The 15154-nt window shown below is 34.7% G+C and overlaps 1 protein-coding gene across 1 annotated transcript; it reads right to left on the minus strand.

The window, feature by feature from the left end:
* Nucleotides 1-13281: 13281 nt before the first annotated feature.
* Nucleotides 13282-15154, minus strand: LOC105057596 (U-box domain-containing protein 16). The gene is made up of 2 exons (XM_029268264.2): nt 14196-15154; nt 13282-13537 (listed from the first exon to the last, which is right to left on the minus strand). Exons 1-2 carry the CDS (start codon nt 15123-15125, stop codon nt 13505-13507), a joined length of 963 nt encoding a protein of 320 aa, XP_029124097.2. The 5' UTR covers nt 15126-15154; the 3' UTR covers nt 13282-13504.

The raw sequence follows: 15154 nt of genomic DNA on the forward strand, positions 1-15154 counted from the left end.
AAAACTTCCCATAAGAGATGTTATATTCTTCTATAATAATGTTTCTGAAACTATAGTATGCATTCGATCAATGCAAGCTCAAATGTGTTCCAAATTATCAACACATTTGAGGCTAAAATATTACAAACAAATTTTTAGGACTTGGCTACGTAACAAGATGAGATGCATGTGCAGGCGAAGAGGATTTCGAACAGAGATTATTAATCATTTGATGCAAAGTAAGGTGTACCATCTCAGTATCAAACTCTGTATATATACCATCCTATAACTATGTTGGTAGTCTAATATAGAGGCCGATTCAGCATGTGCCATGTCAATATGCCGTATCGTCCACTTCGCTATGATATAGTGTACCATGATGCCAGGGGTGTAGTTTCACAATATAATTAAATCTGTATCAACTATCATGTCAGAATACGGAGGTATGTAGCAAAATCAGATATTATGACATTATCAGTATTTAGCAAGTACCCATGTCAAGAAGAAAGAAAAAGTCAATGCTCTTACAAGTAACCAACCACAATATTGGAAAACAAGAGTCTCATCACTTGACGTATGTGATTAAATCTAAATCCTAGATTTGATTTCTATATATATGCCATTGAGTTTGGATCAAAAAATAATGTATATTTGACCTTCATCTAACTTGGCTAATTGTAGAATTATAGCTTAATATCAACTAGACTGGACCGCAGCTAAAGAGACCCGAGACATCTTGCAGATATGGTAGTCATGGAACTACAAAGTCTAATTGCATATTTATGTTCAGTAATTCTTGTTGGAGTGCAGATTATTTTGGCCCAACTAAATTATATATTAGGTGAAAGAAATCAAATAGAGAAGGTTTGGACAGGATCATCACAACTTCTTATAAGACAAAATGATATATGAAAACTTAGACTAAAAGGGACCACCTCAACTTCTCCCCTTCATTTGCTATTTATGAAAAAAATCATAATCTACTATCATGAATCGCTACTTTAACCTTCCATAGTTTACCATGGAAAGATCACTATATCATCAAACGAAGGTAGGTAGTCATTCGATTCTCTTTGTACAATACGTCAACTTTGGTTGCCCTTCTATGCATAATTGTTTCCATGCCCAATAACGAAGGATAACATTTCAGTCTTGTTTAGAATCTATCACCTTGTAAGAATACAATACATCACCTTGCAAGAGGATTCTATTATTCCTATTGTGTAGGACTACTGCCAATCCCATGATCCCTCAGTTTTGTATTCAACATTACTCTCTTTAGCTATCTCCTCCATAAGACCTGCTTTCCTCTGGAGATATCACATAATAAGCTATCAAACATCCAAAGAGCAGCTCCATATTCTGATTATTCTTTGTGCAAGTTAGCTTAAATAGGATCATAAATTAAGGTGTCTCTGGATGCAAAAGAATTATTCCTAGGTAAACTATCCCTCTTCTTTTGACCAACTTGGATTCCTACCTTCCTACTTTGGATGTGGAACCTTGATGCCTAATCTAGCCAATTCCTCCAACTCATAATGAAAACTCTAGGTCCAAAGAGCTGGCTTATTGCTCATATAAATTCCTACCACCTTTTGTTGTCCTCATTTTTTTTCCCACCTTGGAACCAATGGCCTCACAAACTTGAAAGAACTACCTTCTTCACCACCATTGAAGGTTAGATCTGTGAGGACCTATATGGGATAATATCTTCTGATTAGTTTTTTTGGATAAGGTCCTAGGTTGTTACAAATAGTATCAGAGCTGACTCAATCTATAGTTTATGTAGACTAGGAGATACTGTAGCATGGTTTCATTGAACTTCATGGTGTTGATGAATGGATACATAGATTTAAACTCTTAGTCTGATGAGGACACCAGGACTTAAGTAAGAAAAATATGTGAGGATCCATGTGAATGTGTATTTAGTCTCACATTGGTTATTCATTCAGAATATGTGAGGATCCATGCAGACGTGTATTTAGTCGCACATTAATTATTCGTTCAGAATATCTTAAATACTTATATAGGGCTAAGGAACCTAAATAACACCTTTTAGCTAGCTTTTTCTAATAAGATTCTAAGTTGTTACAAGATTACCTATGAGAAGTTTGTAATAACATGATCCCCTGGCTATCCAGGACGTAGTTCTTTCTGGCTTACTGTTATTAAAACTATTTTCAAGAATCCAAAAATATATAACAATTGACTATACACACTTTCTTCATTAGTAATACATCAGCTGGTTTCAGAAACATTTTCCTTCTTTCTTGCATGCGTTGTTGAGAAAAATTACCAATTATATATGAACAAAGATGGGCTATAGGGTCAATGTTTGCATTTTGGAATGCTGAGGATGTAGAATTTCATTATTATTATTATTTGAAGAGGAAGTAAATAACCAATAATTGATTTATAGTCCATATAACATCTCCTCTTTATTAATGTTAGGGTGAATGTGCAGAAATCAAAGGGAAGGTTAGAATGAATGCGATTTAGAAGGAGGTGCATTGCAACATGCAACCATACCAAAATCATTGCCATTACTCTACTATAGATTGCAAAGCTCTTGGTTTGGAGTGATGATAGTGTGGATTCTTACTTGAGAATTGAAAGGGTTTAGTGGAAGGTTTCCTTCAAGAGGTGCATGACTCTTGTGTAATAATTATCTCGAACCACTAATAAAAGAGGTGGCATATGAGTTTATGACCCAGACCAATCCTCCTCTCAATAGCTTTTAAGCTCTATTTGAGATTATTGTTAGTAATAGAGCTTTTAGAGCTCTTAGAAGTAGACTATTATTAGTAAAGCTTTTAAAGCTCTTAAAAGTAGAGCTTCCAAAAAGTAGAGTTTTTGGAATTAGAGTTTTCTATAAAAAGTTGTTTATTGTTTGATAACTATATTTTTGACTAAACTAAGAAAGTATTTTTTGTATGAAAAAATAATAATAAAAAAAAGTATTGTATAGTTGAGTATAATATAATATAATATTATATATTATTATATATTAAAAAATAATTATATAGTATAATATATGGTAATATAATATGATACGATATAATATTAGAATGTAATATAATATTCTTATAATATAGTGTAATATAATATCGTATATTATAGCATAATAATATAAGATGAATATGATATGATATAATATAAGATAATATAATATAGTGTAGTAATGTATTGTTGTATAGTATAATTTTATATTATAGTGTAGTATAACGTAATATCATAAAATATGAAATGATATGATAATATATCAATATATTATTATAATAATATAATATAATATAATATAATATAATATAATATAATAATAATGATAATGTAATAAATAATAAAATATAGTATTGACAATACAATATGATAACATACATAACTGATGTCGGTTAATATAATATTTCAATATAAAGTATTATAATTATTATCACTATATATTAATATGTTATATAATATTTATATGTGGGCATTTTGGTTATTATGACAATTGCACTAAAATCAAAATATCTTCCTGACATCTATCAACAAGCATTTTTGGAAGAAGTGGAGCTTCTTCCAACTAGACCATTCAGCTTTCCAACGAGGCTAAAATAATTCCTAAATTTTTAATCAAACACCATCATACTATTCAAAAGTATTTTTGGAGGGTTAGAAAAATACTTTCTACCTCCCTAAAGCTCTGCAAAAAAAGACTTTAAGTTTCTGAGTTGGGAATTTGTGATAAGTGGTATTGAAACCATGCTTAATATATGTCACCACCTTTGCTAGTTATGTAGGCCCCTCACTTAGGGATATCAGATTGAGGAGGATCTAGTAAGGTGGACTAGGATCTGAGCAATAGTGGCCTTTTCTCTGGAGTAGGAGCCAACCATGATGAATGTGTCCCAAGATTAGACGAGGAAGATTGTTATGATCCCATATTAACTAATAAAAAAAATGATATGCTGCTTTATTAATCTAGGCTAGTCCTCCTGATAGTTTAAACTTTTGGGCCATGAGCATGACACTTTGTGCAAAGAAGCTTTAGCTGTTCGATCCTTTTTCAATGAGGCAAGAAATGCGTTGCATCACTCCCATGTCTCATCTACAGCTAAAAATAGAAGCAATCCTATTCGTTTGTCCTGTTGGATTAATTGGATCTAAATTGTAGATTTGATTTCCGTAAAAGTTTAGATCCCAAAAAACTATTTGACCTTAATGCAACTTGGGTAATTATTGAAATGCAGCTAAATAGCTCGACATCAACTAGACTGGATCATATGTACATTGGCCTGTACATCAATATAGTAGTCGTAGCATTCAAAGTCTAATTGCATAAAATATGTATTCGTATCATAATATAGTGGGTTCCATATACTTTCATAGTAATTCTTGGTGGATTGAAGCATTTTTTGCCCCACTAATTTTTATAAATTATGAAAGTAACTCAAACAGGCAAAGTTTTGACTGGATCATCTTGACTTTTTCATTAAGACTATTCAACATGATATATGAAAATTAGGATGTAAACGATCGTCAGAACTTCCATACCCCATTTGCTTAAGAGAAAAGAAAAGAAAGAAAGAAAAAAAAAAAAAATGTTGCCCCACTTCCGTGAATTGCCACCTCAACCTTCCATGAATTTATCACAACAAATTACCTCCTTATCAAAGAAAGCAGCAGATAACTCGATCTCATCTTTACAAATTATCAATTTCGCTTGATTTTCTGCGCTAAGTTTTCCGATCTACATGAGCTGATCTCGCTCTCTCCTCCACTGTTGCTTTTGTCAAGAGATGCACAGATAAGCTATCGAACATCTTCATATTGTTTTTATTCTTTATTCAATTTGGAAAAGCATAGAAGCAATCGCAAAAATGACATAGATGCAAGGAGTTTCCTCTCTCATGCAGCTCAACTACTTATTTTTTTCTTTGACGGCCTTAAAGTCCACGATTACTACATTGTGTCATAATCCTACACTGATTGGCAAAAAAAATGCTACACGGATTTATTAACCTAGTGTAATAACTCAGGATCTTATCCAAAAAAATTAATCGAAATGTGTTATTTAAAATTTTTAATCCTATATAAATACTCAAAAAAATTTTAGTGAATAATTAGTATGGGACTAAATATATATCCGTATAAATCCTGACATACTCTCCCATGTAAGTTCCAACGTCCTCGTCAGACTAAGGATCCATATTCATATATCTATTCATAAACACCACCATTGACCCATAGCACAATGAATCCGTACTGCAGTATTTTCTAATCTATATAGATCATAGACTGGATTGACTCTAATATTATTTGTAATAATTCAATATTCTATCTAAAAAGATTAATTGAAAGATATTATTTAGGTTTTTTAATTCTACATAAATATTCAAGATCTCTTCAATAAATAATTAATATAAAATTAAATATGTATCTATATAAATCTGCATATTTGGAGTGGTCTTTCTCCCAATAATTTAAACTTTTAGATTGTAAGTATACGATAAAGGAGCCGTATCCCATGTGCAACACCTGAACTAAAGAAAGCCACACCGGAAAATCCAATTATGGGAGGACAAGGATGTCAAAGAAACAAAGGCATCCAATCTTAAACAAAGGCATCCAATCTCAAGCCAAGGCGGATCCATGGCCCGTGAATGATGTCATCCACCATTAATTTTTGTTTTCTGGAATAGTATCAAATTTTAAAAAGGTCCGTTCACGTGCCTCTTCATACTACAATTAACTCCCCATAGACAAGATATAAAAACAAGCGCAAGAAACCAATAAGTCCTTTGTATACAAAGACAGGCACAAGAAACCAATCATTCCGTTGCATACAACCTTAAGAAAGATCGGAAGTATCCAACTACATCACCGCCCAAGATAGGGAAAGATCTCAAGCCACTACAATTCACAGAATCAAAATCTTCATCTCAGTCAAACCAATGCACCGAATTCTAAACTACCAGCCCATAGAAATATACCAATCGATACTTTTCAGTCACTTTCTTGATTGTTAAAATAAATTTTTAATTGATAAATTTTAAAAATAATGTCAGATATAATTACTGAAATCAGAGTCGTTATATTTTGTAGAGATTTTATCGTAAACTTTCTAAGATATGATCTTTATTTTTTCAAAAAAATTTCTTCACCTTTTCGTGTTGACTGATATGACCCATTTCAAAAATCTTGCACAAAAAGTAACTAAGGCTGTACGGCTATGAATGCAAACGTGACGCACATAAACTGATAAACAATTCAAAACTTATCTAATCAAAGAAATAAGCAAAAATGACCTAACTTTCTTCTAACCTATCATCTCAATGTGTCTATTTACAGACATTTTCGTCGTCCGACGAAGATTAGCAAGTCCTACAGCCTTAGATTAAAGCTAGTACAAGCCCATTGCCACATTTTATAAACAAATGATTAGAGCCCCAAAAGAATGAAAATTAATTAATCATCACCGTCTGAGTCTCTAAAACCCTAAGCAGCGACTCGGCCTTGCTCTTCGCCCTCGCACTCGCACCGTCGTCGGCGAGCTCCCGAACGGCAGCCTCCAACATCTCAATCTCCCACACGTCCGCCACTGCCTTCTCTCCGCCAATCATCACCAGTTTCAGCAGCACCGATGCCGCATCCTCCCTAGCCCGCGCGCTTGCTTCCGTGCCGACGTCCACCAGATCCACTAGAACCCTAACCCCGGCCACCTTTTGGAAGGCGTCGACACTCTCGTAGCACCCCATCACCTGGGTATCACCGCTATGGCATCCTCGACGATGCTAGTCCGACCATCCTTGACGATGATGGAGAAGAGTGTCGAGACGGCATCGAGATTGACCGTCGTCGGGTGGTTGAGAGGGTAGAGGACGATACCCAAGAAAAAAAAAGTGTATAAGCTAAGGAAGGCACTCTATATGGACTTAAGTAGGCACCTCGAGCATAGTACGGCAGAATTGTCTCACTTCATACAAAATGAATTTCAAAGAAGTTAGAACGAACTCACATTTTATGTGAAGACCAAACATACCCAAATTCTAATAGTCTACTTTGATATTGGGGACTTGATTATGTTGGAAATAGTAATCAGTTAATTGATAATTTTAGAAAAAATATGATTGGAAAATTGGAGACGACTGATCTTTATCTGATCAGTTATTTTCTTGATATTAAGGTGAAACAAGTTGACCGTAAAATTTTTATCTGTCAGAAAAAATATATTTGTGATATGCTTCAAAAATTCAATATAAAAAATTACAAACAAGTACAAAATCTAATGACCACAAATATGAAATTTTTCATAAATGATGGAGAAGAAAAAGTTGAAAGCAATTATTACAAAAGCTTGATAGGAAGTTTGCTTTATGTTGGGCATACTCGGTCTGATAAATCTTTTGCAATATCATTGTTATCAAGATTCATGCAAAGTCTAAGCAAAGTACATTTGAGTATGATAAAAAAAATTCTAAGATAACTAAAGGGCACCATTGACCATAGATCGTGGTACACTAACACTAATGATCCTTTATTTTTTGATTATTTGAATAGTGATCGGACAGGTTCAGTTGATGATCAAAAAAGTACTACAAGTTTTGTCTTTAATATCAGTTCGAGAGCGATATACTTATCTTCTAAAAAGCAACACTCGATGGCACTTTCATCTTCAAAAGTTGAGTACGTGGCGGTGACTGCAGCAGCTTGTCAAGCTATTTGGATGAGGCGTATCCTAACAGATTTAAAGCATGACCTGAAGAAGCCAACTATAATTTTTTGTGACAATCAATCAACAATTATTATTGCAAAGAATCCAGTCCATCATAGCCGCACGAAGTATATCGAACTATGACACAATTTCATCATAGAGCAGATTGGCAATGGTACCATTAAAATGATTTATTGTACTATGGGGGAGCAGCTTGTAGATATTTTTACCAAACTGTTACTAGAGAAGTTCTTATTTTATCAAGAAAAGCTCAGAGTCAAGGATGTCAGCATTATGGGGGAGTGTTAGGAATTAATTCATGATAACATAATTTTCTTTTGTAGGAGAAATACTATAGTATTATTCTCCTCTTGATTTGATAGAAAATTATCTTGGTTTAATAATTCCCTCGTGTAAAAAGATTCTCTTGATTTGGTAAAAACCTACCTTTGTTTCATTTATTTTCTACTTTGGAAGTAATTTACTTAGGCAGCAAATTATTGGGGCTTATAAATAACCCCTATGGTTGTATTCAAAATCATCACCAAAAAGTAAATAAAGTGTTTTCTTTTGATCTTTGCTACTCCTCAATTATTTTCTCTTTTTCCTCTCTTATTCTATTTAGCATAACAATTGTGTAGGACTACTGCCAATCCCATGATCCCTCAGTTTTCTATTCAATGTGGCTCTCTTTAGCTATCTCCTCCATAAAACCTGCTTTCCTCCGGAGATATCACATAATAAGCTATCAAACATCCAAAGAGGAGCTCTATATTCTTCTTATTCTTTGTGCAAGATAGGTTAAATAGGATCATAAATTAAGATGCCTCTGGATGCAAAAGAAATTCCTAGGTAAACTATCCCTCTTCTTTTGACCAACTTGGACTCCTACATTCCTACTTTGGATGTGGAACCTTAGTGCCTAGTCTAGCCAATTCCTCCAACTCATAATGAAAACTCTAGGTCCAAAGAGCTGGCTTATCACCCATGTAAATTCTTGCCATGCACCTTTTGTTGTCTGCACATTTTTTATTCCCGCCTTGGAACCAATGGTCTCACAAACTTGAAAGAGTTATCTTCTTCACCACAATTGAAGGTTGGATCTATGAGGGCCCATGTGGGCATAAGAAATTCAAATAACATCTTCTGACTAATCTTTTTATGTGAGGTCCTAGATTGTTACAAATGATATCAAAACCAACATAACCTATAGTCTATGTAGACTAGGAGATACTGTAGCACAGATTTTTTAAGCTGACTATGGATTGATCGTAGTGTTTATGAATAGATATATGGATTTAGACTATTAGCTTAGTGAGGATGCTAGAGCTTAAATGGAAAAGTATGTGAGGATCCGTACAAATGTGTATTTAATTCCATATTGATTATTCACTTAAAAGATTTTGGATACTTATATAAAGCCAATGAATCCAAATAACACTTTCTGGATAGATTGTTTCGATAAGATCCCAAATTGTTACAAGATCACTCATGAGAAGCCTGTAATGATATTTCCCCTAGGTATCCAAAACATAATTCTTTTTGGCTTATTGTTATTAAAACTATTTTCAGGAATCTAAAAATGTATAGCAATTGACTATACACACTTTCTTCATCAATAATACATCAGCTGGTTTCAGAAGCATTTTTTTTCTTTCTTGCATCCGCTGTGGAGAAGGATTATCAATTACAAACAAAGATGGGCTACAGGGTCAGTGTTTGCATTTTGGAATGTTGGGGGTGTAGAATTTTGTTATTATTATTATTTTAAGAAGAAGTCAAGAGCCAATAACTGATTTATAATCCATATAACATCTCCTCTTTATTAATGTTAGGGTGAATGTGTAGAAATCAAAGATAAGGTTAAAATGAATGCAATTCATAAGGAGGCGCATTGCAATACGCAACTACATCAATATCATTGCTATTACTCCACTGCATATTGCAAAGCTCCTAGTTGGGAGTGATGATAGTGTGGATTCTTTGAGAATTGAAAGGGTTTAGTTGAAGGTTTCCTTCAAAGGTTGCAGGACTCTTGTATAATAATTTTTCCGAATCACTAATAAAAGAGATGGCATATGGATTTATGAGCCAAACCAATTCTCCTCTCAATAGCTTTTAAGCCCTATTTGAAATTGATGCTAGTAGTAGAGCTTTTAGAGCTCTTAGAAATAGAGCTTCCAGAAAATAAAGTTTTTGAAGGTAGAGTTTTTATAAAAAATTATTTATTATTTCGTAGCTACATTTTTTACTAAAGTAAAAAAATATTTTTGATATGATAAAATGATAATAAAAAAAAATATTATTTAGCTAAGTATAATATTATATATTATTATATATTAAAATATTATTATATAGTATAATATATAATAATATGATATGATATGATATAAGATAATATAATATAGTATAGTAATGTATTATTGCATAGTATGATATTATATTATAGTATAATATAATGTAATATCATAAAATATGATAGGATATGATAATGTGTCAATATATTATTATAATAATATAATATAATATAATATAATAATAAATAATAAAATATAGTATTGACAATACAATATGATAACACAGCATAACTAATATCGGTTAATATAATAGTCTAATATAAAGTATTGTAATTATTATTACTATATATTAATATTTTTTATGGTATTTGTATGTGGGCATTTTGGTTATCATGACAATTGCACTGGAATCAAAATATCTTCCTGACATCTGTGAACGAGCATTTTTTTGGTAGAAGTGGTGCTTCTTCCAACTACACCATTCAGCTTTCTAGCAATGCTAAAATAATTTCAAAATTTTTTATCAAAAATTACTATAGTATCCAAAAGTATTTTTTGGAGGGTTAGGAAAATGCTTTCTACCTCCCAAAAGCTATGTAAAATAAGACTTCAAGTTTTTAAGTTGTGAATTTGTGATAAGTGGTATCAAAACCATACTCAATATATATCACCACCTTCACTAGTTATATGGGCCCCTCACTTAGAGATACTAGATTGAGGAGGATCTAGTAAGATGGACTAGGACTTGAGCCATAGTGGCTTTTTCTCTTGAGTAGGAGCCAACTATGATAAATGTGTCCCAAGATTAGATGAGGAAGATTGTTATAGTCCTATATTAACTAATAAAAAAGATGATATATTGCTTTATTAACCTAGGCCAGTCCTCCTAATAGCTTAAACTTTTGGGCTATGAGCACGACGCTTTGTGCAAAGAAGCATTAGGTGTCCAAGTCTGTTTTAATAAGGCAAGAAATATATTGGATCACTCCCATGTCTCATCAACAACTAAAAATAGCAATAAGCCTATTCATTTGTCCAGTTGGATCCGGTGGGTCTAAATTGTAGATTTGATTTCGTTATAAGATTAGATCCCAAAAAACTATTTGACCTTAATGCAACTTGAGTAATTATTGAAATGCAGCTAAATAGCTCGACATCAACCAGACTGGATCACGTGTAAAGAGGCATGTACATTGATATGGTAATCGTAGCATTCAAAGTCTAATTGCAAAAAATATATATTCATATCATAATATAGTGGTTTCATATACTTTCGTAATTATTGGTGGATTGAAGCATTTTTTGCCCCACTAATTTTTATAAATTTTGAAAGTAACTCAAACAGGGCAAAGTTTTGACTGGATCATCTTGACTTTTTCAATAAGACTATTAAAAATGATATATGGAAATTAGAGTGTAAACGATCGTCACAACTTCGGTACCTCATTTGCTTAAGATAAAAGAAAAGTAAAAAAGAAGAAAAAACTTTACTCCACTTCCATGAATTGCCACTTCAACCTTCCATGAATTTATCACAACAAATTACTTCCTTATCAAAGAAAGCAGCAGAAAGCTCAATCTTATCTTTACAAATTATCAATTTCACTTGATTTCTGGCCCATAATTTGGGACTGTGAATCCATGACCCCTGAATTTCTCTGGATTTTACGATTAGACATATAGATGTTAATGATATATATTTTTTGTATATTTTTTTAAGATATATTTTGTTTATGCTTCTATGAATTGAATTTTAGATCAAATTATAGTAGTTATGCTGCTGGATTTTCATCAAAAATTAATTATTTTGATCAATAACATATTTTCTGTTGAATTTCTTTGCATCTAAATTCGTGCGCCCCCGGCCCAACACACACACACACAAACAGCGTCCGCCCATGTAACATGACCTGCTCTCACTCTTTCCTCCACTACTGCTTTTGTCAAGGGATAATGCACAGATAAGCTATGAACATCTTCATATTATTCTTATTCTTTATTCAATTTGGAAAAGCATAGAAGGAATCACAAAAATGTCATGGATGCAAGGAGTTTCCTCTCTCGTGCAGCTCAACCACCTTACTCTTTCTTTGACGACCTCAAACTCCATGATTGTGTCGTAATCCCATACTGATCGACAAGAAATGCTACATGGATATATTAACTTAATATAACGGCTCAAAATCTCATCTAAAAAAAAATAGTTGAAAAATATTTTTTAATTTTTTTGATCTTGTATAAATACTTAAGATTTTTCTAACGAATAACTGATGTAAAATTAAATACACATTTGCACGAATCCTTAAATACTCTCTCTATGTAAGTTTCAGCATGGTCATCATCGAACCAAGAGTCCAAATCATACATCTATTCATAAAATCGGACAAAGAATTCAAATTCATACATCTATTCATAAATACCATAGTTGATCCATGACCAGTATAATGAAGCCGTGCTTTAGTATTTGTTAGTCCATTATAGATCATAGACTGGGTTGGCTCTAATATTATTTGTAACAAGTCAATACTTCATCTAAAGATTAGTCGGAAGGTATTATTTAAGTTTCTTAATCCTACATAAATATTCAAGATCTTTTCCATGAATAACCAATGTGGAACTAAATATACACCTGTATAAATCCTCACGTCCAAAGTGACCCTTCTCCTAATAGCTAAAGATAACAATTGGATCAGGTTGGATTATATACAAGTCAAAAAATCATCATTCCAAACAGGTCAAACCCAACATGTTTATTAAACAGGTTAAAAATTCAAATCTGAACCCAATCTATTTATTAAATAAGTAATTCAATTCGATCCGTTTATTAAATAAATTAAATTAAATTAAATAAATAAAAAATATTAAATAAATTAACATGTTAAATAAATCAAATAAAATAGATCTAAAACAGATTAAACAAATTAAATATGTTAAATAAATTAAATAGATTATCTCACTCAATTTTATCTGAATATTAAATAAGATAAATGAATCAGATATCTAAAATTTAACTTCGATTCAAATATTAAATAGATTAAATAGATCGATTTATTTATAATTTAAATTTATTTAATTTAAATTTATATGATGGATTGAACGCGAATAAGATTGACAGAGGATCATATTTTATCGGCCCAACTAATAGTTTAAACTTTTGGATTGTAAGTACATGATATTACAAGTAACTTTAGAGCCGGATTCAGTGTGCAACGACTGAACAAAAGACAGCCAAACCGAAAAATCCATTTATGGGAGGACAAGCACGTCAAAGGAAAAAAGACATCCAATCTTAACCCAAGGCTGATCCATGGCCCGTGAATGATATCATCAACCATCATTTTTTTTCTGGAATAGAATCAAATTTTAAAAAGATCCGTTCACGTGCCTCTTCGTACTACAATTAATTCCCTGGACAAGATATAAAAACAAGCACCAGGGCAGAAACCAATTACTCCATTATTTACAAAGACAAGCGCAAGAAACCAATCATTCCGTTGTATACAACCTTAAGAAAGATCGGAAGGAACCAACTACTTCACCGCCCAGGATAGAGAAGGAGCTCAAGCCACTACAATTCACAGAATCAAAATCTTCATCTCAGTCAAACCAATGCAATAAATTCTAAGCTACCAGCCCATAGAAATATACCAATCGATACTTTTCAATCACTTTCTCGTTTGTTAAATAAATTTTTAATTGATAAATTTAAAATTAATATCAGATATAATTGCTAATATCAGAGTCATTATATTTTGTAGAGATTTTAACATAAATTTTCTAAAATATGATCTTTATTTTTTCAAAAATTTCTTCACCTTGCGTGTTGACTAATACCACCCATTTCAAAAATCTTGCACAAAATGTAACAAGTCTGTACGGCTATGAATGCAAACGTGACACACATGGAGTGACAAACAATCCACAACATATCTAATCAAAGAAATAAGCAAAAATGACCTAAATTTCTTCTAATCTATCATCTCAATGTATCTATTTACAGACATTTTCGCCATCGGATGAAGATTAGCAAGTCCTACAACCTTCCTTAGATTAAAGCTAGTTCAAGCCCATTGCTACATTTTATAAACAAGTGATTAGACACCCAAAAGAATGGAAATTAATTAATCATCACCGTCTAAGTCTCTAAAAAAAAAAAAAAAACTGATCTAATTATTAACCGTAGTAGCGGAGGACGAAGAAGAAAGGGGCGGCGACGGAGAATTGACCTCGAATTCGGGAAACCGGTGGAGGTGGCCCCTTCGACCGCTCTCCAAAACCGTAAGCAGCGACTCGGCCTTGCTCTTCGCCCTCGCGCTCTCGCCGTCGCCGGCGAGCTCCCGGATGGCGGCCTCCGCCGTCTCGATCTCCCGCACGTCCGCCGCCGCCTTCTCCCCGCCGCTCATCACCAGGTTCAGCAGCGCCGACGCCGCGTTCTCCCTCGCCCGCACGCTCGCTCCCGTGCCAACGTCCACCAGATCTACCAGAACCCTAACCCCGGCCACCTTCCGGAAGGCGTCGACGCTCTCGTAGCACCCCGCCACCTGGGCGATCACCGCCGTGGTATCCTCGACGACGCCGGTCCGGCCGTCCTTGACGACGAGGGAGAAGAGCGCCGGGACGGCGCCGAGATCGACCATCGCCGGGCGGTTGAGAGGGTAGAGGGCGATACCGAAGAGGGCTTTAAGCGCGTCCTTAATGGATCGCGTGGGGGGTTTGGGGGAACGGAGGAGGGCGATGAGGGAGGAAACGAGGGGGCGCTTGGATCCGATGATGGGGCGGTAGGCGTCGACGGAGAGGAGGCTGTAGAGGGTGGCGGCGGCATGCTGGGTGGCGCCGGAGGCGGAGGAGGGGAGTTGGAGAGCGGCGGCGAGGGCGTCGAGGAGACCCGGGGTGGACATGAGGGCCTCCCGGGAGGAGATGGAGATGTTGAGAAGCGCGGCGGCGGCGTTCTCCTGGGAAACCGCGGAGTGGCCGCTGGGGAGGAGGTAGGCGGCGAGGAGGGGGATGGCACCGGAGTCGGCGAGGGGGGAACGGATCTCGGGGTCGTGCTTTGTGAGGAGGCGGATCTCAGCGATGGCCTCGGCGGCGGAGTCGGCGTCCGCCGCTGAATTCAGCCGCTGCACCAGCGATTTGGCCGTGCGGAGCTTGACCTCCATCGCTCGCCTTGGAAACGAAGTATACGGAC

This window comes from Elaeis guineensis, chromosome 14 (genome assembly GCF_000442705.2).
Source record: "Elaeis guineensis isolate ETL-2024a chromosome 14, EG11, whole genome shotgun sequence".
Classification (NCBI taxonomy): domain Eukaryota; kingdom Viridiplantae; phylum Streptophyta; class Magnoliopsida; order Arecales; family Arecaceae; genus Elaeis; species Elaeis guineensis.